The sequence below is a fragment of the Canis lupus genome, chromosome 30 (assembly GCF_011100685.1).
Source record: "Canis lupus familiaris isolate Mischka breed German Shepherd chromosome 30, alternate assembly UU_Cfam_GSD_1.0, whole genome shotgun sequence".
In the NCBI taxonomy this organism is placed as follows: Eukaryota; Metazoa; Chordata; class Mammalia; order Carnivora; family Canidae; genus Canis; species Canis lupus.
This window is the reverse complement of record NC_049251.1, coordinates 2,267,230-2,292,312: the sequence shown is the minus strand read 5'-3', so window position 1 is coordinate 2,292,312 and position 25,083 is coordinate 2,267,230. Positions and strand designations below refer to the sequence as shown.

Below are 25,083 nucleotides of genomic sequence, written 5' to 3'. Positions count from 1 at the left end.
GTGATAATTAGGTCATGAATTAACCCCCTGGTTCTTGCAGCTCTAAATTATTTTTAAAGACCCCCTTCTCACCTCCTAGGATATTTTGCACATGCAAAATGCCTAATTGACTAATAAGGCACCTAGCATAAAAGGTAATTAATGAAAATGAAAACACTAAAACTCAGGTTATTTAGTAACCAGAGCCTGGAGCCAGATCCCAATTAAACCACTCCTGGGTGGAGGAAGGGATCAGAATGCCCAATAGGTTCCATCTGGCTGCTTCGGTGGGTCAATCTAGAGCCTCATGTTCTTCTCAAATTAGCCTTTCCACCCTCTCCTTTCCATCACAATGAGAAGCTAGGACAGTCCCCCTCACACTGGACTGGAGGGCTCCTGGTCTCTCCCACTCACATGTAAGGGGCTTGGCAGCTAAGCAATCCAGCTGGAAGCAAGCATGATTCACTAGCTCTTCTCAGCCCAATCCCTTTTGTCATTCATTCCACTGGAGGGGCCCCTAACCTTCCAGTCTCATTTGTACCCCACCCAGGAGATCTGATAATGGTCCTGGCAGAGCTGGGGCTTTTCTTAACTTCTGGCAGGGGCCTCGCTGACCCATAACATGGCTCTACACATGATTTCTTCTCATACTGTCTTTGTAAATTGACCATGGCTAACCTTGCTGCCCTAATCAGATCAATCAGAATAACATTTCTTTAGCTGCTGCATGCTGGCAGCCTCCTTCCCTGGCTGAGCCGTGACTCAGAGTCAGGCTCAGAAGGCGAAGGCGGGTTTTGGAGTTGCCAGTGGTCTCAGGTTTCCTTTGCTTTTATCACAGTTGGTGAGCTTTGTAAGGCCCGTGTTTACAGCCATGCAAATTAGCCTCAGCTGGAGAGAAATCAGGTCAGGCCTAACCAAAATCAAGCTCTGGGCCAAAAGGTATTTTATCAACAATTGGAAGTGTGGCCATAGTCGTGGGGTCAAGCTAGACTGTCTTGAAAAACACATGGGCAGCTCTGTCTGGTATAACCTGAACTCTGGGCTGGCCCCTGGATCCCGGACACTCTGAAAGAGGAGGGAGGGAGGATGGTGGAGGGCCAAACCAGCCTGGGGGGTGGGGGGCTGGCCAGGCTGACTAGTGGCAGATGTGGCCAAATGCATTTTCTATTGAGTGGAGACAAGTGTGAGGAGGGAACACCACATCTTTGAGGGGAAAAACCTGAAGCAGAAGGCTGGCGTGCATTATATCCCATGCTACTCACCAAGGAAGCACAGTCCAAATGTGCAGGTTCTTTCTGCTCCCACACTTGTACACACTTGGTTTCAAGATGTGTGTGTGCGTGAAGGTGTCCACACAGATATGATCTGATATTCGGCATCTGGAAAGCATCTTTAAAAACATGCACTTTGGATGCCATGACCATTACAGAGACTCGGGCCAGAAATGTGACGTGACTGGACACACACACAGCACCTGCTAACTACTTACCTCGAAGACAAGACCTCTGGTGCCTTTCCATTGCAATTTTCCCCATCAAATTCCCAGTCCTTCAACACCCCGGTACACAAAGAAACTTAGTTTATTTTAAGAGAATTCTCCAGTTCATTTATGTCTCTTAAATTGGGGGTTATTGACAACTATTCCCTGAGCTCCCACATATCTATGACTTCCACAACATGGAGTGATGGTATCAAGTGGCTTGATCTAGCAGATGGTGCCTGGGGGCTGAGTGCTAAGATGCTGGTTCACATGTAAGCCCTCATCTGTCTTCTCTCTAGTAAGTTAAAGGAAAGTTGGTGTATCTTGAGTGCCTCTATTTTCAAGGTGGAAGTAACAATGGATCGTTGTAATTCATCTAAAGTTTGTGTCTTTAAACAGATGAGAATGGAGACCTAGAGAATTTCAGGAACTTGCCCAAGATTCAACAGTTGGCTAAGGTCAGAGCCAGACATAGAAACCAGGCCTAATGACACCAAAGCCAGTGCTTCATTCACTAAACGATGACCAAGGAATACAGGTCAGCCTTCTCCAAGTGAACTTCAAGTCAGTACTTGTAGTTAAAGTGAGACCATCAAACCCAAGTAATTAAGAGACAAGCTCTGGGGTGGTTGTTAGATCCATTTCCTTACCACTAAAAAGCTGTGCGAGGCTGGAAAAGTTATATAACCCCTCTAGGCTAACAATCCCTCATCTGCGAAATGGGAATAATAGCAGTAACCCTCTTCTTGGGTTCTTGTGACAATGAGATAAGTTAATATGTGCCAAACACTCAACCAAAATCATGTACTATTATCGCTGTTGAAATCCTTGTCATCTTCACTTGAAATACATTACATAAATGCAAGGTTAATTAAGACTTATTTCTGTCCACATTAAGCATGTACCTGTGTGAGCACATGACTGTCATGTATACTGAAGATGTGTGCACTTTGCAAAGCATTTACTAGTTCAGTTGAGAAAGTACCCAGCGACCTGATTTTGTGACTTAAATGCACCTGTACGATTTTTACCTATTCTTGTTATAGCCTCACATACTTTTAGCTCAGAAGTGGAGGCCAGGGGACTCACTATATTGGCACTCATCACTGTCTAGCTCCAGTCCATGTCATAAGTCTTAGAAAAGGGCCTGAATTCAGCATAAATAAAAAAAGAGGTCCAGAAAAATATAGGCAAAAATTCAAAACTTTCTTCAACCAGGTGGAAGGATGCTTTTTAAAAATATAAATATTTGGAATGATTTTCTCTTAGCCTATCTTGTTATATCTAATCAGATTTTTTTTTTACAATTTTATTTGTTTATTCATGAGACACACACAAAGAGAGGCAGAGACACAGGCAGAGGGAGAAGCAGGCTCCCTGTCGGGAGGGAACCCAGGATCACGCCCTGAGCCAAAGGCAGACGCTCAACCACTGAGCCACCCAGGTGGCCTGATTTTTTTGTTTTTTAAAACAAAATCTATATTTGAATATATCTTCACTCTTTTTTTTAAACTCCCCTCCCTTTAGATATGGAAGATTTAAAGAGCTCTGTGTGTGTGCACGCGTGCAAGCATGTTGTGAAGGTGATTCCAGGATCAGTTACATAGGGGCTAATCCTAACAGAGCACGCATTTTTATACTGTGATCATTCATGCTAATAAGCACTGGAACTACGTCAAATAATAATTTCTATTCTACTAATACCTACAAGCCTTCTTACTACACACTTGGCTCCTGATACTTTGTGGGGATAACGTGCTCTCATGGTCCACAATGAAGAGACTTAACAAGACTTAACAAGGAGGTCACTGAGGGGCAGTTAACTCTTGTGTGGCTCCCCTTCTCCCTGCTCAAAGCAGTGCCTCTAGCCTAGTGTCTGGGCATTCTAAGGAGCCCTCTTGTGGCTGGGGACGTAATGAGCATCCTCATGACAAGGCCAGGGGCTGGAGTCCGCAGGGTTACTGCTCAACAGCCAACAGAGAAATATAGCTGGGCTCCAAAAATAATATTCAGATTTAACATTCTGAAAGAATCATTGATCTCAATAATCGACAAGCTCTAGCCACTTTTTTTTTTTAAATAAGCAAATAAAGTCAAAATACAACTTAACTTTTTGGGCCACCTTATTTCCAAATAAAACTTGCAAGGCACAACTTTTGTAAACTGGTGCCAGTCATGGAGTAGATGCTCTCATTTGCTTTCAGTAGCTCTGGCCAGTCAGGGGCCTTTAAGCTGAAGAACAGGAAAGCCCTTATCATTCCAGAATCTGGACACAGCGCTAGTGACCTCAAGGTCATATATGTTGGTGCCATCAACATATGGGCAAGTTATTTCACTCATTTCTACAGATGATAACCTCTAACCTCACTGCTCATTTTTCAAACACATGAGAAATATAAAGCAAATCATCCCCGCTTCTGGGAGAAAAAAATAAAGCACATACCTTACTAAGTCAGCCCAGAGAAATCATTTCTGTATACAAAAGCTGAAGTTATATAAACTTAGCAGGCAACAGGTATGAAAACCCTATAGATTTATGTTCAGGCTTCCAAACAACGTTCTCGTTCTACCCTTCTCCCCTCCCTGCTAAACTGAGACACCAAGTCTGGGATTTGAGAATTACAGCTGTGATCCTGGCCAAAGTGACCAAATTACAACTGAAGGCACTTGGCTCCAGGAAGTTTCAATAGACTTGTGTCTGCTGAAGCACTGCAACCCCTCCCCAGCGGTCCCTGTCCCCACCCCCACCCAGAGTGCTCAGGGAGTAGTCTTCATCTTATTAATTCTTAGGAAATATCTATTAAAAAGGCAAAGGGAGGGGAATTATTTTATGTATCTTTACAGAGGAGGGAACAAGCACAGAGATTATTTATAATTCAAAGTGAGATCTTGGCATCTCAAGAGAGGAAAAATAGTGACAGGTCATGCTGATTTTTCTGAAAGTTGTAGGGTGGGCTTGGAAAGCAAGTGGAAAGTTTATCAGAGCAGCCACTTCTTTGACAGGTACCGGGAGAAAGACTCTCAGACGATGAAGACACATTCCTAGCTCCTGTCAAGGTGACCTACCTTTCCCTAGGAACAAATGTAACCCAGAGGCTATAGAAGTATGGGCATATTGACAGTGGAAACTCTGTTTTACAGGGCAAAAGACTATATACATCAGTGTAAGATGAACTACCTACCAGATGTCTGCATGTGTCATTAAGAGAAGTTGTAGAATTCTATAAATCCTGAAAAACAGGAATGGTCTAGAGATCACCATTTGCAGATTTTTCCAGAAATGGACATACTAATATTTTAAGACTCCTCAATGACCTCGGGAAACAATGATGTTCAAGAATTTCTTCATAAAACATTCTCATTGGTTCACAGACTAAGACTATTAATACATAGTCTTAGGAAGCACTTAAAGTACTTTCATAACCATGATTTCATTTTATCCCCATAACAAACCTGTAAAGGGTTGATATTCCCCATTTCATAGAAAAGGGATCTGTGTGGGAAAGTGAAACGACGTGTTCTGAGGTTATCAGGGACCAAAAAAAATATATAGGAGACAGTACTGAGTGTTGGTGGTGCCAACAGGAGCTGATGTTTTCAGCTCTGGTTCTCAATTTGGAGACTGCTATATTTGCAGTGTCAGAATGGTTTGGTGTCACAAATGAGGATGGCACATGCCCAAGTATGGGATACAAATCTAAGTATTACAGCTGGTATTTAGAATGGTTGATACATGCAAAGGAAAACTGCTCTAAATCTAAATATCTTGTTGTTGGAGTTATACCTAAAGCATCCTTTTATTCAAAGATTTAGGTTCCTACCGGAAGACTGAATCTGAAAAAAAAAATACCTCGGGATACTTTTCCTATACTTTTACAGTATAGGAAATATTTTGGATTTGCACAAGTGTAGCTGTATTTTGTTGGTGATTTTGTTAATTACCCCTCTCATTTATAAACATTGGCTCAGTTATCCCAATAAAATCTGTGACCATCATTCACATGGCAAATCCATGTTTAAATTAAGGGGAATTGAAGACACATCCTGAGGCTCTTGTACATCCTCTCCAGTGTCTGTTGTCACCAACACTTTCCTGATTACCGGTGTGCAAACCAAGAAGTCATGTCTTCTTTCTAGGTCTCAGTTTCTCACGTGCCAAATGAGGGCACTGAATTCACTGATTGGTAAGGTTCCTTCTAATCCTCAGATGATAAGATATTATAGAACAGGATCCCTGGCTCAGCCTAAGAATATATGTAACTTCTTACTGATAACCACTGCCGGTGACAGGAACTTCAAATGCAATTATAGAAGATGAAATAGAAACTAGTGTCTTGAGTCCAGCAGAAGCTTAGACAGTTCTGACAGCTGCTTCTGAAGTAGGAATGTCGAGTGGGCCGAGGAATGAAGACTAGCTCTGCTTAGGAGGTATTCCCATGTAGGTCTCAAAGTTGGCTGAGCCCCCACGACCAAGATTCAGAATGTTTGACTTCTAAATCTCTAACATACACTCCACTCCGATCATTAGAAATGAGACCCAATTGGCCAGGGTTCATCCTGGTCACCTTGTGTGGGAATCATTCTGAGGTTAGGCTGAAGAAGTTGGGCCTCTGATGCTGAAACTCCTCAGCTGTTCAAAACCTCTGCAATTTACTTTCACTTTCATTTTAAGAGAAACAACAACAACAAAAAAATCTGACTCTTGGAAGAGACCAAGGCATCCATCTCAATGTGTGAAATGTGACCAGGGGCACAGAGGGCAGGCTCAGAGTTTTCTGGCATTGGTTCAGCTCGGGTTTTTTTCTTTTTCTTTTCTTTCCTTAAAAATTTTATTTATTCGCTCATGAGTCACAGAGAGAGAGGGAGAGACACAGGCAGAGGGAAAAGCAAGCTCCCTGCAGGGAGCCTGATGTGGGACTCGATCCTAGGACCCTGGGATCATGCCCTGAGCTGAAGGCAGGTGCTCAACCGCTGAGCTACCCAGGTGCCCTGTTTTTTTCCATTTTTCCCCCTAAAACTAAAATCCCAGCTTTAGCATAGGCCATAAGCTCACTGAATACACCCACCAGGCTCAAGACCATCAAGCCTAACAGATCTACAGGTTTGCCTCCACTTGAAGAGAGATATGGAGGCATACCTCATTTAATAACTACTTAGAATAATAATATGAGTAGTCATTATCTCAGGTTATAGTGAGGGGATGGAGGCAAAAGAGGAAGGACTCTGACCTAGGTTGCACAGCCCAAGCAGTGCATGGCTCAGGCTGCCATTGAACTTCACATCTGGGTGACTGCTCTGGGAACCTTGAACTTGCTCTCTGATATATAGCTGGTGGCCTTTGACTTCAAGTCCTCATGTCTTTGCTCAGAAGTCAGCTTCTCCGTGAGGACTATTCTGAACACTCCACTTAAAACTGAAGCCCTCCTCCCGCCCCTTCACCCTGCCCCTGCCAAAATTCATCTTCCTTACCCTCTCTATCGCATAGTTTAATGTTTTGTTTCTAACATTGATTTTTAATGTAAGTATCACATGGCAAAGGTCTTTGGGGTTTCCTCATCAAACAATCCCAGATGCTCATACTATACTATTCAATAAAACTTTTTATAATGACAATCTTAAAAAAAAAATCTGTGCTATATGGTAGCTACTAGCCACAAAAACAAAACTGAAAAAGTGGCAAGTGCCACTAAAGGACTGAATTTTTAGTTTTATCTAATTGTATAAATTAAATGTAAACAGCCACGTGTGACTAATAGTTACCATCCTGAATCACATGGGCCTAAAATAAAATCAAGCATAAATACACTCCCAGTAAATATTTGTTAAATGAATGGATTTATAAATAAGTTAATGAGTAAAACATATTTTCCATATAATATACGGCCTACTTCCACTGATTGCAAGTTAAATTTTATATTTTTTCAATAGAATTATTAGCTGAAAAGAGTTTAGATTAAATTAAGAAAAGTTTGAAAATTCAGACATGACTGAAAGTACAAGCACAGATTTCTCAAATTATTGACTCCCTATTGTCATCAGTGACTTAAAACCTTCCAAAACATTTCTGGAAAACAGAATGATAGCAAACCAGCAGCGCATAATGAATTCCCACATACAACAAAAAAAGAGAATGATTACTAGAGTCACTCAATACCTTTTTGACCTTGTTCTTTTTCTCATAAGTCTCTGACAGAGGCTTTTTCTTCTGCTGAGTTGTGTCTTTGGAGAATAAATACTCAAATTCACTAGTATCCTGAATATCAGGTTCTTCTAAGGAATCCCATAAGGTTGGTGTAGCATTTTGGCTTAAAAGAGAAAAATGACAAGGTAAACATTAACCTCAGAACAGAATATCATGAAATTTCTTATTCATTTTATAACTCACTTAAGATATATATATTTATATATATATACAATATATATTTATTTGTATTTCCTTCTAGCAAAACTTGATGAAAAGCTTTTCATGTTACACTTTTTAATGTCAAAATATACTCTAGAACATCAAAGCCGACACCCATTTCCACAAATGAATGATCATCGCATACAATCAAAGAGAGAGAGAGAGATCTAGAGAGATCATATGGGACCAGAAACCCTGGGATTCACAGGATGGAGGCCATGTAAGCTGTTCCTCCCTCAGTCTGTGGTGTTTCTTTCCATCATGGGTAAAAATGAGCATCATATAAATGCTGAAAAGATAACCAATTCTGAGATATTAATGGGATAATTCTTTTAAAAAATTCTTAAAAAGAATAAAATTCTTCACCTTCGACTAAAGTAAAGATTTATTCTCTCTTTGGACTCTTTCTAGTTTTTCTAAAAATGGTTTTTAGGGATCCCTGGGTGGTGCAGCAATTTAGCATCTGTCTTTGGCCCAGGGCACGATCCTGGAGACCCGGGATTGAGTCCCACGTCGGGCTCCCGGTGCATGGAGCCTGCTTCCCCCTCTGCCTGTGTCTCTGCCTCTCTCTCTCATTCTGTGTGACTATCATAAATAAATAAAAAAAATTTAAAAAAAAGGTTTAAAAAAATGGTTTTTAGGATTAGCTCAGGTTAACTTAGGGCAGGACCCATAATTTGTGAACAGACTGAGCTCATTTAAAAATACTTGATTTAATAACTTTTCCCCACCAACAGTTATATTCAACAATGAAAATGAACCAAAAAACTTCATTGTACCAGGCCCACAGAGATTTCAACTAATGCAGCCATGGGGAGGCTGTATTTTTTGTTTCTGTTTTTTGTTTTTGTCTTAGAAAAACAAGGGCACCCTAGTTTTGAAACAAAGAAAGAGAAGATATGGAGAATCAGGTACAAAAGAACAGCCTCTGAGACCACACTTGAAAGGGTTTCCTTCAGAACACATTTTCCCCCAAGTGTCTGCTTTCTTATCTTATTTTCAAACCCATAGACAGAATACCCGTAGACAGAAAAAAATAATGTTTCATTCACACATGTATTGTTTTGTAAATATATGTATATATTATGATCCATAATGTCTATAAGTAACTACCCCTTGTTTTAATATGTATTTTCTCTGTCACTGAAAACTAAAAGAACTATTATTATATGGAGCGGCCCACAAAATTTTTTGATGCTAAAAGGTGATTTTCTTTTTTTTTTTTAAGATTTTATTTATTTATTCATGAGAGAAAAACAGAGAGGCAGAGACATAGACAGAGGGAGAAGCAGGCTCCCTGTGGGAAGTCTGATGTGGGATTTGATTCCAAGACTCTAGGATCACACCCTAAGCTAAAGACAGATGCTCAACCACTGAGTCACCCAGGCATCCCTAAAAGGTAATTTTCACATTCAGCACTGTTGGGAAGATGGACTTCTCGGATTTCTGTGTTCACCTTTTGCTATATGGCTGCCTTTCCCATGAAATAGGGACATTTTGGCGTGTTCAGATTCACTTCTCTACACTTTTTTAAATAATATAATAATTGAGCCATTTAAGAGTATATGTGTGACATGTATAACACAGGACAGTATAATGAATACCTATAAAATCATCACCCAAGATCTAGAAGACTTCCAATGAAGTACATGCAACCATGTGTTCCTGCCCCAGCCACCCACCTCTACCACTCATTTAACTTCCATTTGAGATGCAAACATCATTAATGTTTAAGTGCTTATCTCAGCAGCACTTAGAAAAGGGGCTCTTGATGACAGAAAAGATGGCAGGGAATTCTGAAGCATGCAGCCTGTTAAGGGTTACTGGTCTGCCCCTCATGAAGGTTCTGGAAAGCTGAGGAGAGGGTATATAGAGGGAGGTGGTGTGATGCATAAGGGAAATTCGATTGTTCAGACCCATCCATCCCCCACCCTCCAACCCTGCACCTGTACTGCTTGGCCTCAGCTCCAAGGACTCTGAGCTCACACTAGTAGGGCTAGTGCTACAACCCACTCCTATTCTAGAGTAAGTAGGCTTTGGCAGGTTGAGCCCTTCCTTCATCACCATGTATTACATCTGATAACGAATAAAAGAATTTTGGAATACTACTTCTCAGTGAGTTGGGGACAGCTAGCATTTGGTGGGTTGGTACCAAGGACTCAATCACTATCGACCATCTCATCTATTATAATGGCCAACTTCCTCTCTCACGACTGAATGTTGAAATCTAGCTCACAAGAAAAGGAAGGTAGAAGAAGGAAGGAAGAAAGACTAGAGGGGAGAAATGGTGGGAGAAGGAGGGAGAAGTGGAAGAAAGAGGAAAGATAAAGGAAAAATAGATATTAGGAAGTCAAAAAAGTAGATAGGCGAGGATTTCTTTTTCTTTAAATAATTCTTCCCTATTCTAGAAGCCAGAAAATAGAAACCAAAGAATGCAAAGGAGAAGTTAAAAATCAGCTCATGTCAGTAGTGAAAAGCCATCTAATTGGATGAGAGGCAGTGAATACATAATAGAGAAAAATCATATTTTACTCCTGGCTCCCCAGAAGACCAAGTACAAAATTTATCATGCATATATTATATACAAAGTGCTCACCTTTCTGGTTATACAAAACACTAAAAGCCCATTTCCTCTCTTTTTGATAAATACACCTCAAATAATTTTAGTTTTGTACATAAATCAATACTATACAGAATCTCTACAGCCTTTTCATGTAAAAGAAGTATCCATGCTCTGAGGGTGCAAAACAATCTTGAGGGACCCACGATAGGAGAGGCTAAATGGCTAAATGTGTGGAGCAGCAGGCAGTGGCCACGTTGCAGTCTTCACGTGGGGAAGTCAGTATATTCATCTCCTTTTCATTTCGCTCAAAGCTGAACTTATAGTGAAACTAGTAAGAGCTTGAGTATGTCATTGTTTTCTTTCTCAAAATGGCCAATGACATAAAGAGGGAAAAACATAATGATTTTCTCCAGCTTGACTCTGTCCCTTCTTGGCCAGTGGGCAAAGGGCCTGTATCTCCCAGCAGTTCTGTTCTACCACTGCTCTGGTGGAGGATGTTGGCTGCTGCTGAAGTCTTGAGGGGAATGGAGTGGGGGCAGGCTAGTAAGACATAGGTGTGGAACACTTACACGTACTGTCAGGACATACCACCCGAGGGCACACAGGTGGGACTCATCACCCTGGAATGTTGGTACATTAATTCAAGAGCACTAATAAGGGAATACAGCTCCAAATAAATATTCTGGGAAACTATTTCTTAGGAAATGTCAACTGAGTCCTGAACGGGACAAAAAGGAATACTAGTATTGCAGCTAATCATTAGGAGCTATTTCAAGATCTTTTCTCTCTCTCTCTCTTTTAAACCATTCATTTGGGAAATAACAAAGTATCAGCATTTTTTTTTTAAAGTATCAGGATTTTCCACACATAAACCCTTGGTCCTTATTTCATGGCTAGAGGAAAGAGGCCAATATGAAGCACATAATCAACGAGGTTCATCATATGCTTAGTTTGAAGGTAATCCCCACTCCTCCTATAGTGGTTTCCAGTTGCTTTATAATTGTAAATTTCATGTTATTTTTCATATCCTGTCTTCCACATACAAAATGTTATATAAATTGAAAGATTCACCACCACACGTTGATTTGAGGAATAAGCTAAAAAATTTACTTTTAAAAATGTGTTCCCTATTTGCTGTTCTTCGCAAACAAATGGACTTCAAATCTAGAGATTGTGAAAAAGCAACCCAACATCTCTCTCATTGTCCTCTTGACAGACTGAAATGAGGCAGAAGAAATTAGATTCAAATATATTTGAATGGAAGTTTCCAACCAACCTATCTTGCTGCCTTACAGACTCAGCTTAACAAGCTCTACAAATGTTAGGTGTGCTATATCAGCACTTTCACTGAAGGGCAACAAGGCATAAGATGTGAGGGCATGTAGCAGTTAGGGGAATGAGAGTTCAAGCAGAGATTTTTCTATTGTTTGACTCAATCCTGACCTAAAGAGCTAATGATTCAGCTATGCCTGGCTCTTCTAATAAAACCCGAAAAATGACACTTACCTGTTAAATGTCCAGATCATAAGGTTGAGGATCCCATCTAAAGACAAGACAGATATTCTAAAAATCTTCAGTGAACCTAAGTATAGGTTCAGGCTCAATGTCTTTATGATTACTTGCTAGCTGTAGCGATGTTGGAGAAGGCTCTAACCTAGACCACCGCTCTTCTCTAACAAGAGTCTGTAAAATGGAACCTTTATCTTACAGAAGGATCTGACATTGTAGACACTGTTTCTTCCAGCAAGAGTCTGTAATAAATACAGACAAGACCTGGTAGAGGCACACATTCTCCCCCTAAACATTCGAACCTTGTTTATCCAAGGTATTCACTGTACTGTATCTGAGAATGAATGCTACAGTACACAGATATCCAACTGGTAAGAATAAAATGTCACTTGTGCAAAATCCTGGGAATTCACAATCTGAGAAGGGGCCAGAGGACTGAGGCTTACCTTTTATCACTTATTTGTATTCTAGTCCAGTACAAAGGCTTCATGGGGCAGCTTGGCTCAATGGCTGGCTTCCGAGGACACTGGCTAGAAGGGCCAACTCCGAAGAAAAGTCCAGGAGGAGGTGGGGGTGCAAGTCCTGGAGGTGTGGGAGCAGGAGGAGGCCCCCCACTGTTGAGCAGAGTAGAGGAATTAGGAAGCGGTGGTGGAGGAGGAGGCAGAGGAGGCCCAGCACTTGGCGGCAGTGGAAGGGGTGGAGGGGGTGGCGGTCCAGCACTCACAGGTGGTGCTGGAGGTACTGGTAGCAAAGGTTCAAGTCCAGGGGGGAGGGGAGGGGGAGGAGGGGGAGGGATGACTGCTGGTAGGGGTGGTGCAGGAGGGGGAGGTGATGTCTTTTGCTGACTTGGTGAAATGCATTCCACAGCCTGAAGTGGTACATGGATGTCTTTGTTGTCATTTGGGGGAGAAAGCTGACTTAAAGAGGAGATATTCAGCTTTTTGGGTATTATCTGGTTATTTCTGATTGTCTTGCCTTCACCTTCACAGGGTTTGAGAAAAGTCTCTCTGTCTGTCTGGATGCACACATTTCTGTAGGTCTTTGGAGGATGATCATCGTCAGTGGAGATACACGCATCTCTCATCTCTTCACATCCTCCTCGCCGTCGGTGTTCTAACTCCTGTTTGAGATTTTCAATGGTTTCTTCTAGTCTTGCTGTAACCACGGCATGCTCCCCTCGGATATGAAATGCCTGAAGTTCAAACTGAGCCTGTAGAGACAGCAGTGAGGAAGAAAGTAAAAGAATTTATAAAAAAACAAATATCAGAAATAAAAACTTCAAAGCTATCCCTGGGCCACCATAGCACAGCCCACATCAACACAGGGAAAGACAGAGATATTCTTTAGAGGATTTAACAGGCTATAAATTTCACCTTATGAATTTGCTGGGGGAATAATTACCATAGATTAAGGCTTAAAGCAAAACTGCCCCCCTAAGAACTTGCACCGAGTTTTAATATCAAATGCAAAACAAAGTGTTCATAACAATATGCACATGCTTGAATATATCTTTCACTACTTTTGGCTTGGAAAAAGAAAAAAAAATGGAGATACTAGCCAGAAGGCTATCCTCATAGTCTCCTTACCTCTTCTATTGGGTTTCTGGGCCAACACAGCAGAAACAAAAGGTGTGAGAAGAAGCTATCACACGTGTAATTTCTAGAGGTTTCCACATCAAAGCTGTTTCTGATCAGTATTTGGGTCTACTTCATAATCTTTCATAATATGGTAATAAATAAGCAATACAAATGCACAGAAAATGGGAACATTAAGGTTTGCTCTTTTTCTCTTCCACATACCCAGTATTTTAAACTATATTTTATAAGACATTGACCTTTTTTCTATCTCAATTTTTTATTTGAATTCTAATTAGTTAACATATAGTGTAATATTGGTTTCTGGAGTAGAACTTCATGATTCCTCACTTACATAAAACCTCCAGCACTCATCACAACAAGTGCCCTCCTTAATACTCATCACCCATTCAGTTCATTCTCTGCCTACCTCCCTCCATCAACCCTCAGTACCCTCAGTTTGTTCTTCATAGAGTCTCTTATGGTTTGCTTTTCTTTTTTTCCCCTTCCTCTATGTTCATCTGTTTTTTTAGATTCCACATATAAGGGAAATCATATGGTATTTGTCTTTCCCTGACTGACTTATTTCACTCAGCATAACACCCTCTAGCTCCATCCATGCCATTGTAAATGGCAAGATTTCATTCTTTCTGATGGTGGAGCAATATTCTGTTATATGTGTGTGTATACACACACACACACACACACACACACACACACACCACTTCTTCCTTATCCACTCATCAGTCAGTGGCCATTTGGGCTCTTTCTATAATTTGGCTATTGTTGATAATGTTTTTTTTTATAAACATCAGGGCACATGTGTCCCTTCAAATCAGTATTTTTGTGTCCTTTGGGTAAATATATAGTAGTATGATTCCCGGGTCATAGGGTAGTTCTAACTTTTTGAGGAACCTCCAAATTTTCTCCAGAGTGGCTACACCAGTTTGCATTCCCACCAACCGTGTAAGAACATCCCCCTTTCTCTGCATCCTTGCCAATATGTTGTTTCCTGTGTTAATTTTAGCCATTCTGACAGGTGTGAGATGGTATCTCATTGTGGTTTTGTTTTTGTATTTGTTTTGTATTTCCCTGACGGCAAGTGATGTTGAACATGTGTCTATTGGCTATCTGGATGTCTTCTTTGGAAGAATGTCTGCATATCTTCAGCCCATTTCTTAATTGGATTATTTATTTCCTGAGTGTTTGAGAAGTTTTTTATAGATTTTGGATACTAACCCTTTATCAGATATGTCATTTGCAAATATCTTCTACCATTTCATAGGTTGTCTTTTAGTCTTATTCATGGTTTCCATTGCTGTGCAGAAGCCTTTTTTCTTGATGAAGTTCCAATAGTTCATTTTGCTTTTGTTTCCCTTGGGTCCAGAGACATGACTAGTAAGAAATTGCTATGGCTGAGGTCAAAGAGGTTACCTGCCTGTGTTTTCCTCTAGGATTTTGATGAATTTGTGTCTCACATTTAGGTCTTTCATCCATTTTGGATTTTTTTTATCTATATGGTGTAAAACAGTGGTCCAGTTTTCCCATCACCATTTGTTAAAGAGACTTTTTTTCCATTGGGTAGTCTTTCCTGCTTTGTCAAACATTAGTTGACCATAAAGTTGTGGGTCTATTTCTGGGTTTTCTATTCTGTTCCAATGATCTATGTGTCTGTTTTTTGTGCCAGTTCCATACTATCTTGATGCCTACAGCTTTGTAACAGAGCTTGAAGTCTAGAATTGTGATGCCTCCCAGCTTTGCTTTTCAAGATTGCTTTGGCTATTCAGGGCCTTTGTGGTTCCATACAAATTTTAACATTGTTTGTTCTAGCTCTGTGAAAAATGCGGGTGATATTTTGTTAGGGATCGCATTCAATGTGTAGATTACTTTGGGTAGTATAGACATTTTAACAATTTATGTTCTTGCAATCCATGAGCATGGAATGTTTCCCATGTCTTTGTGTCCTCTTCAATTTCTTTTATTAGTGTTGTGTAGTTTTCAGAGTATAGATCATTTACCTCTTTGGTTAGGTTTACTTCTAGATATCTTAAAATTTTTGGTGCAGTTGTAAATGGGAAGGACATTCACCTTTTTAAACACTTATCTTTTCAGGTATTTCAATGCCTTGAGAGTCTATGGTTTTACACTTATTAGCACAGAGCTGACATGCTCTCGATCATTAACTAGTCTGTTTCCTCGGCTTCAAAGCCTTTAGCCTACTATGATTAAATGGGAAGCAGTCAAATTTATGGTGTTATTAGGGTTTCTAGAATCCAGTTTCATGGTAATTAAAAATTCCTGATGACCTTATTTAATTTCTGCCTTTCTCGTCAGATTATACATTCCATGAGATACAATCAGGGAGGCTACCTGCCTTCACCTCTGTATCCTAGCAGCTAGCATGACAAGTACATAATACTGAAGAGATGGATAGATAAAAACCACTGCAACAGTTCTATCCAGTCATTGTCCTATGGGCCTTCCTGATGGCTAACCAAACTCTTCACTATAATTTCAGCCCCCAAATGTCTAGAACGCCAAAGTGTATACAAGAGCAGATCCTTTTTGCATAGGAAAGGTAGAGAATATTTGTAATGACCTCATCAGAGAAGGTAAAGACATGTGAAAATTCTCCACATTAAGACAAATTTTTTATACTAATTTTATACTATAGAAAGCTGTATTTATACTAGTCTTTTCCCCTTATGAACCAACTCCCAAATAACTGTGGTCAGAAGAGCCAGAGTCAAGGTTTTTCTAAAGTTGATTTTTTTTTTTCATCTGTGAACACAGATGATGTGTTCATCTGATGCAACTCTGAAAAAAACAGGAGAAATCTAGACACCATCTATTTCTTGTACAGCAAGTTAGGCACCTGAGCTCTAGATTCATACTTCCTGGTTTGCAGCCCAGCTTAGCCATTTGGTAGCTTTATAACCTTATACAGGGAACTTTGTGTCTTCAAGCCTGAGTTTCCCCAAGTGTAAAGTGAAGATGATCATGTGCCATTTCAAGGGTTTTTAGAAAGGTATATGACATCTGAATAAATGTTACTATCATTTAGTAACATTTACTAATGTTACTGTTGCTAATGCTAATAGAAGAAAAGACTAACAGATTTTCAATGATTCTTTCACATTTCCAAATAATGCCACCTTTGTGGAATGATGGGCACAAGACCAGGAAAAGCTTTGTCAAGTCTGGATAAACAAGACATTTCAAATATAAAAGTTTGCCCAGTCTTTCCAGAGTTCAACTACCAAGTGCCTGGAAGTAATTTCAAACTTCATTCAACTATGTGATCAAGATTATCTGTGTTTCAACGACCTGCCCATCGCCATCTGTTCCCCACTCCCCTGCCCACCTCTATCTACAGCCTGCCTTGATGACCACAGAATCCCTCACCAACATGACAGTTTCATTACAGTGACTGATTCTTTTCTGCCACAAACTAACTCTTGCCTGTTGTTCCCAACTAACCTTCTTCCAAGAAATTTGAGACAAATAGCAATGATAAACTAATAACTTTCTTCAATTTTCAATTTCTTAATATGAAAAAGTTGCAAAGACACGTTCCACTGAGAAACATTCCCTCAATCACATGACTGACCTGCATCTACAGCAAACACCTTGGTCCTGCCCCACCCCCTCTCAACCAATGGTCTTCTGAAGCCACTGGAGCTGATATATGGACCTACACACTGTTTTGGTGACTATAGCGCATTTGCTTAGTTCAGTGGGGTAGAGCGCAAATCAGGCAGATTATTTGACCTCTCTGGACCCCCATTAGTACCATGGGGATATTAACAGATTCCACCTCACAAGACAGCTAAGAAGTAAATGAGTCGATAAACATAAAACAGTATATAAAGGAGTATTTGGAACACAGTAGGTGCCACATCAATTTGCCATCATTATTACTGTTTCTTTGCTGCCTGACAGATCCCAGAGGCCAGTGGCCACACCATCTTGCTTTCAGCTCTCCGCAGGCTCCTCACACCATGTTCTATCCATCTAAAGCAAAAATAGGGCAGCCCCAGTGGCACAGCGGTTTAGTGGTGCCTGCAGCCCAGGGCGTGATCCTGGAGACCCGGGATCGAGTCCCACATCAGGCTCCCTGTGTGGAGCCTGCTTCTCCCTCTGCCTTGTCTCTGCCTCTCTGTGTCTCCATGAATAAATAAATAAAATCTTTTAAAAAAATAAAGCAAAAACAAAGATACCTCTTTTTTTTGAAGGGGTGATGGGGAGGGGCAGAGGGAGAGGGAGAATCATCAAGCAGACTCCCCGCTGAGCAAGAGCCCCACACGGGGCTTGATCTCAGGACCCTTAAATCATGACCTGAGCTGAAATCAAGAGTCGGATGCTTAACCGACTGAGCCACCTAGGCACCCCTAAAGATATCTTCTTTAATCCGTTCTATCTGTTGCCCTTTCTCATTGTCTCTTCTTCACAGCAGAATTTTTGGTGAAAAAAGCATACAACTCTTGCTTCATCTATTTTCTCATCCATTCCCCTTTAATCCAATTACAACTGGCTTCTGCCCCCTGTCCCTCACCCCCAACTCTTTGAAATCCTGTGATTTGAGTCTTATATTTGGTCAGCACTTTGAAGTTATCTTGTCCTCTAGGCTGTATTGTTAGAGTTGACTATTGTCCATGCCTTGAGATTTTCCCTGCTTCCCTGAACCCTATATACTTTCTCTACCCACCCCCACTTTCCTCCCATTCCTCAGCTCTCTCCAGTCAGTCTGGAGACTCCTCTCCCTCCATTCATCCCTTAAATGTTGTTCCCCAGACATCTGGCTTGCCATTTTACCCTTATCACACAATCTTTCTAGACCATCTTGCATGCTTATATGGTAAGCAATAATTACTTACTAGACAATATTACTTCCAAAGTGGTACCTTAAACTCATAATTCCAACTATTCTCTTGACAGGTCTACCTGCACCTCAAATTCAACATGTATGAACTCATCATGAACTCATCATTGCCAAACCTCAATTTGTTCCTCCTCTGAAATTCCTTCTTGCAGTTAATGGCATCATCATCTTCCCAGTCATCACATTCAGAAACCTGGATGTCCTACTGGATTTCTTGTTTTCTCTCTCTCATTCCCATCATATGGTTTATCAACCAACCTCACTGATTTCTCTGATTCATTTCCTTCCTTTCATCCCAACTGCCTCAACTTTTCACTGGGTCCTCTTTCTCTGGACAAAGGAAAGAGCCACCTAACTAATCTTCCTGACCACAGTTTAGCCATACTGGTTCCAGGAGAATTTTTTTTAATAAGTAAAGATTTCTATTCCTTAATATCTCCTTAATAATTGGCCATTGGGATGCCTGGGTGGCTCAGCGGTTGAGCATTTGCCTTCGGCCCAGGGTGTCATCCTGGAGTCCCGGGATCGAGTCCCACGTCTGGCTCCCTGCAGGGAGCCTGCATCTCCCTCTGCCTGTGTCTCTGCCTCTCTCTCTCCTCTCTCTGCATCTCTCATGAGGAAATAAATAAATTAAATATTTAAAAAAAATAATAATTGGCCATTACTTACAGACTGACACCAAAACTTCTTAGCCTGGACCTAATGAAGTCTCCTCTGATCTATTTTCTGTCAACTTTCTTCACTTTTGGCTCCTACCTCTTCCCCAGATATGCCCTGGACACCATTCTTGCATAGCATCTTGCCTCTCCCAGGACCATGTTCTTTTATGCATCTGGGCCCTTGCAAACACTGTTTTCTCTCAACTCCCCTCCTCGCCCACAGACCCAAAGTAAGGGGGACAGATCACTAAGCATAGATTTCATGAGTGGCTTCCTCACAATCTGTATCCACTGATATGAAGAATTCCCAAATAAGAAAGAATACCGAGTTCCATGTACTCCATTCCAATATGTTGGGATTATAATAAGAAAGCCTCTGACCACTTAAATTCAAATGGCCCAAACAGACAACTTATCTTTGCCCTTCCCAGTTTACAACCCCTTCTGATATTGTCTTGATTGTGGCTCAGGAGGACAGCATGGCAGAGTAATTCAAAATGATTAAAGTAGGAAGTACCTCATTCACTCTGCATCTGTCCACATCCTAGAAAAATTATTTCAAGTTGCACCTAGCTATAATAATGAAGCATCTCAAGTCCACACATACTATGTGAATTGAGGCTTTGGCAAAGCTAGTTTTTAACCCTGTTTTCCACTCGACTTCTTGTTAAGCGCCCCTTTGCACATCCACTTTGCACATGGAAACCTCTCCTTTACCTAGAGCCACAGCTAGAAGGACTGCTAGTGATTTGGTGAATCACTGAGTAGAACTTTTTGTCAGGTAATCATGTACTCCTTCCTGGACATTGTTTGCCTAAGGTCATAGGAGTACTTATGAAATGTCAAGCCTTATTTCCTTATAGCCAAAGCTACAGATGATGTTGGGTCAAGAGAACATAATCCTTTTGAATCCTGGTGACTCTCCTTTCAGTCTCCTTTACTTTCATATTGAACATGATACTCATACACAGGAGACAAGATAGTTATGAACCTTCCATTTATTCCTAGTTAAATGATCTTTGGATCATATGAAGCACTAGGAGTTTCCCTCTCCCTGCCCCCTCCCTGTTACAAATTTGTTCTTTCTACATTCATCCCAATATATCATTTGAAAGGAGACAGGTGCTAACGTTTGACACCTTTCCAGGATTCCTCAGTTTTATTTACCAGATGCCATCCATGTTTTACTCACCTTCTTCTACTCATAACTTGAATTGCTTCTACTGCCTTCATTTTTAATTGTACCCTCTTCCCACTTGCAATAGCCTAGTGATCTATATCTGTCTCCTTCTAAGAAAGATTCAAATTCACAATCCTTATGAGAACAACCCCAATTAAACCATTATGTTTTAATTTTCCTTTTCTTTACTGGCTTTACTTATATCTATTTAATGTCATGCTTCTCAGCCTGCTCCCCCTTAGAAACACCTAGAGAGCTCTGTAAAAGATACTTATGAGCAGGACCATCCTCAGAGATCTGAGATGGTATCCTTGCACTGATATCCTTAAAGCTTGCCAAGGGATTCCAAAGGGCATCCAGAGTTGAAATCAATAGCAACTGTCCTTCATCGTCACTCTGCTCCAAGCACAGCCGAGACAGCATGATGCTACAATATCAGTGCATTCTTTTTAGCAATGACTTACCTGTGGGTCATTTCAGAACTGCCAAACAAAGACGTGCTATTTGAAAAAGCCCCTTCCTGATTCTGATATGTCCCTCTAAGGGGACTACCCCTTCATTACCTATATTGAAAATAGTTATTCTTGACAGCAGGTAAGTCTACATTCTTTCCAAAATACCTCATGGCTCTTTAAAACCTGGCCTCTGCTAACTTTTCCAGATATTTCCCTATACTTTCCCTTGTGCCACGCCGTTACAGAATCAAGCATACATTCAAATCTCACATTTTTATGCTTTTGCACATGCTATTTGCACTACTTAAAAACACCTTTTCTCTCCATTTTCACCTAGCAAAATCCCCAAAGGAAAATTCAGTCAAGTTCAGCTGAATCTTCTGGCTTAAACTTTTCTTGACTTCTCTTGACGAAAGTTTTTCTTTGACTTTGTCGCCAAAGAACTTGCTAGGTTCACATAACATTATAGACATTTATGCTTATCTCTTTGTAAATCTAAAAGCGCCAGGCAGTTGGGGACCATGCCTTATTCATGTTTGAACATTGCACATTGCTTGGCTAGCTAGTGATCCATAAATGCTTATGGAATTGAATTATTTCCTTAGTTTTAAATATTCAGATTTCTTTGTGCCTCTGTATTACCCACACAACTAGACTTGCAGCTTCAGAAAAATTTTAAAACAGAATCACATGTAGTACTTCCTCTTTGACGGTCCCAAGCACAACATAAACTATGAGATTTCATAGTCGTATTGCCTACAAAATTCAAATAAAAGATCCAGGGTTGTTTTTTTCTTTTTTAGAGTGTGGGTATTTCTAAAAGTTGACATTCATTTTAATTTTAACAACTCAAAATACTGTAGATTAGTGTACTTTCCACAACAGTCTTAAAGGCTGATCCCAGAAGTATAATAAACTATCCAGTAGAACTGAACCACATTTGTGATTTTAATCTGATTAGGGACTGGACTCTAGGTAACTCCCCCAGCCTCCTCAGGGGCTGGTCCTTCCTTCCCCTTACCAAATCCTCACTATTTTTTAATATCCTTCACATTACCAACTACTCAGAGATATCATTGAAGGAACACACTGTACTGAAACCCAAGCAACAGAGGGAGTCTTTTGCTTCTCTGGTCCCCACAAACAAGGCTGTCAAAAAGAACGTGGAAAAGTGCCTGCTAATGAAAGACATCATGATGGTGCCAAACAATGTGGAAAAATCATCTGTTAGCATTCTGTTGTTATGAACAATCTCTCCCAGTGATGCTGCCAGGGCCAGTAAAAAATCAGGTTATCTACTATACAACTCGAGTAAGTCAGCCTTTTCCAGGGACTCTCCCAAATTCTACATTCGAGGCTGGGGAAAGTTAGAATATTCCCCGGGACTGCACAGAAGCACAACTGAAGCTTCACCACTTCGGAGAAGTAGAGTCTGAGCAGCCAGAAGGAAAGAAAACAGGGCTCAAGAGCATCAAGTGCCTCAAAGGGATGGAATTGGGGCCTTACAGAGTGCTCAGGTGAGGTGAGAAGACAGTGACTGTATGGCTTTGGATGTGCGCACCCTGGCTTTTCTATTTTGTTTTTGAAGGCTGCACAATGGCAGTTAGGGTTCCTGACAAGTGTCTCATGACACTTATTACTATAAAAACCAGTCTCTATTAACAACAACAACAAAAAAATGGCATCGGGCTTGACAAAATTCCCAAAAGCTAACAAAAGCTGGTTTTAATGAACTATTATCAATAATTTTTTTTTATTCTTATCAGAAATAAATCACATCATGTTATAACTAAGAGGCCATCTCAAGGACACTCAAAAACATGAGGCACATCTGATACATCAACGTAATTAGAACTTGCTAGGAGGAATAAATAAATAAACTGGGCAGGAAAAGGAGTAAAGAGCAATCAAAAGATAAAATGGCACTTAAGTTGACTTGGGAGTAAAACCCATTCTATGCAAAGCTGTAGAATACAAAGTTAAATTGCGCATGTAAAAATGGTGCTATCTCCAGTAATCGTCTACCATGCTGCTGCTCAGTCAAGATAGTGAGAGAAAAGAAACCAACATAAAGTAAGTGTGCTAGACGCCATGCCAGATGCCTTAATTTAATCCTTGCAACTCTGCAAGGCAGACAGTCTGGGGGATGTGTTAACTTCTGTAAGACCCCATATCTGGAAAATGGTGACAAAGAAACTTAAATCTGGTTGATAGTAAATTCACACTTCTTCCACTTTACCATTTTGAATTGACAGAAGCTAAAATAATAGTATTTCATAATAATGTTTAAAACTGAAAAACAGCTAACACACAATGTTAGTTTCAGGTATACAACCCAGTAATTCAACCACACTATATGTTCTACAGTGCTCACCACAGATGTTTAGCTACCACCTGTCACCAGACAATGCTTATTACAATACCATTGACTATATTCTCTATCCTGTTCCTTTCATCCTTCTGACTTCTTTATTCCATTACCAGAAGCCTGTACCTCCCACTCCCCTTCACCCATTTCATCCATCCCCCCCCAAACCCTTCCCATCTGGTAACCATAAGTTTGTTCTCTGTACTTATAGGTCTGTTTGGTTTTTTGTTTTTTTAGATTAGACATGTAAGTATCACTACATAGTATGGGTCTTTCTCTGACTTTTTTCACTTGGCACAATACCCTCTAGGTCCATCCATGTTGTCACAAATATCAAGGTCCAGTTATTTTTTAATGACTCAGTAATAGTTCATTGTGTACCAGGTCTTCTTTTCTTTAAGATTTATTTATTTATTCATGAGAGACAGAGAGAGGGGCAGAGACGTAGGCAGAGGGAGCAGCAGGCTCTTTGCAGGAGTCCCATGCAGAACTCAATCCCAGATCCTGGGATCATGACCTGAGCCAAAGGCAGACGCTCAACCGCTGAGCCATCCAGGTGTCCCTGTACCACGTCTTCTTTATCCATTCATCTATTGATGGATACTTGGGTCGCTTCCATATCTCATTTAAATAATGTTGCAATAAACAGAGGAGCATATATATCTTTTCAAATTAGTGTTTTCTCTTATATTACTATTTTTAATTTTCTGAGGAAACTCCATGTATTTTCCTATACTGGTTGTACCAATTTACATCCCTGCCATCAATGCACAGGGTTTCTTTTTGTCCACATCCTCACCAACTCTTGTTGTTTCTTGTCTTTTTGATTCTAGTCATTCTGACTGGTGTGAGGTGATAGCTCATTATTGTTTTGATTTGCATCTCCCTGATGTTGAGCAACTTTTCATCTGTCTGTTGGCTAGTTGCATGTCTTCTTTGGGAAAATGTCTATTCAGGTCCTCTGCCCATTTTTAAGTCAGATTATTTGGGGGTTTTTGGTGTTGAGTTGTATAAGTTCTTTATGTATTTTTTATATTAACCCTTATTTTATACATCATTTGGAAATATCTTCTCTCATTCAGCGTGTTGCCTTTTCTTTTTATTGACAGTTTCCTTCACCATGCAGAAGATTTTAATTTTAGAGTAGTCCCAATAATGTAGTTTTGCTTTTGTTCCCCTTGCCTGAGGAGTCATATCTAGAAAAGTGTTGCTAAAGCCAATGTCCAAGACATTATTGCCTATGTTTTCTTTAAGAAGCTTTATAGTTTCATTGTCTTACATTAGATCTTTAATTCATTTTTAGTTTTTTTTTTTTTTTTTTTGTATTTGGTATAAGAAACTGGTCCATGATAATTATTGAGTAACAACATTACATACTACCTATGGCTTACAATGCATTTGTATTACATTAATGTTTATAATTATGCCAATGACCTCTGACAAGGCTGGTACTGTAACCGTTTTCCAGTTGAAAAAGGGTATAGAGACAGTAAGTAAACTGCCAATGAGATAAACTCAAATTTAGACCTTTTTGCTTTAGATTTTTTCACCTTATCCCAGATCCTCAGTTATTAATAATCCTTCCCATTTAAAATTCTCAAATTGGAATGCCAACACAAAAATAGAGATTTTTTTTTTGACAAAAGATGCTTTCTCAAAAATATTTAAAATATTTGCCCTCTATTCTTCTGGAAAAGAACTGAGTTTTTCTGTTTTTTTTTCTGGAATTTCTATTCTGGAATAGATCTGAAGTTTTTTGGTTCCTAGGAAAGAGGAGAAGAAAGCACTGGCTGAGGGTCAAAAGATCTGGATTCTACTCCTGGTTATCTCAGTCATTAGCTACTTGTACTTCCAAATTTTTTTTACTTCCTGTCATCCTCATTTTATTAATATCTAAAATGAGAGATGTAAAATACTTAGTAAGTTTTCCTTTAGTTCTAAAATGCTAATAATTTTCACACCCAAGACTTTATCATATCTCTTTCCCTCAAAACTTCCTAGAATAAAGCATGAGAAAGACTTAAAGCACAA

The 25,083-nt window shown here is 40.1% G+C and overlaps 1 protein-coding gene and 1 long non-coding RNA gene across 32 annotated transcripts in view; one reads left to right on the top strand and one right to left on the bottom strand.

Annotated features, from left to right (window-relative positions):
• Positions 1–25,083, bottom strand: part of FMN1 (formin 1) — a 433,671-nt gene that overhangs the window by 199,667 nt on the left and 208,921 nt on the right. For all 30 annotated transcript variants that reach the window (XM_038579933.1, XM_038579922.1, XM_038579921.1 and 27 more), the window contains 2 exons: positions 12,381–13,144; positions 7,614–7,764 (listed from right to left, as the gene is read on the bottom strand). In XM_038579933.1, coding sequence (XP_038435861.1) covers positions 7,614–7,764; positions 12,381–13,144 — 915 coding nt within the window. The remainder of the gene's footprint in view (positions 1–7,613; positions 7,765–12,380; positions 13,145–25,083) is intronic.
• The window catches only part of LOC111093319, a 101,372-nt gene that overhangs the window by 27,276 nt on the left and 49,013 nt on the right, over positions 1–25,083 (top strand). The window lies entirely within an intron of this gene.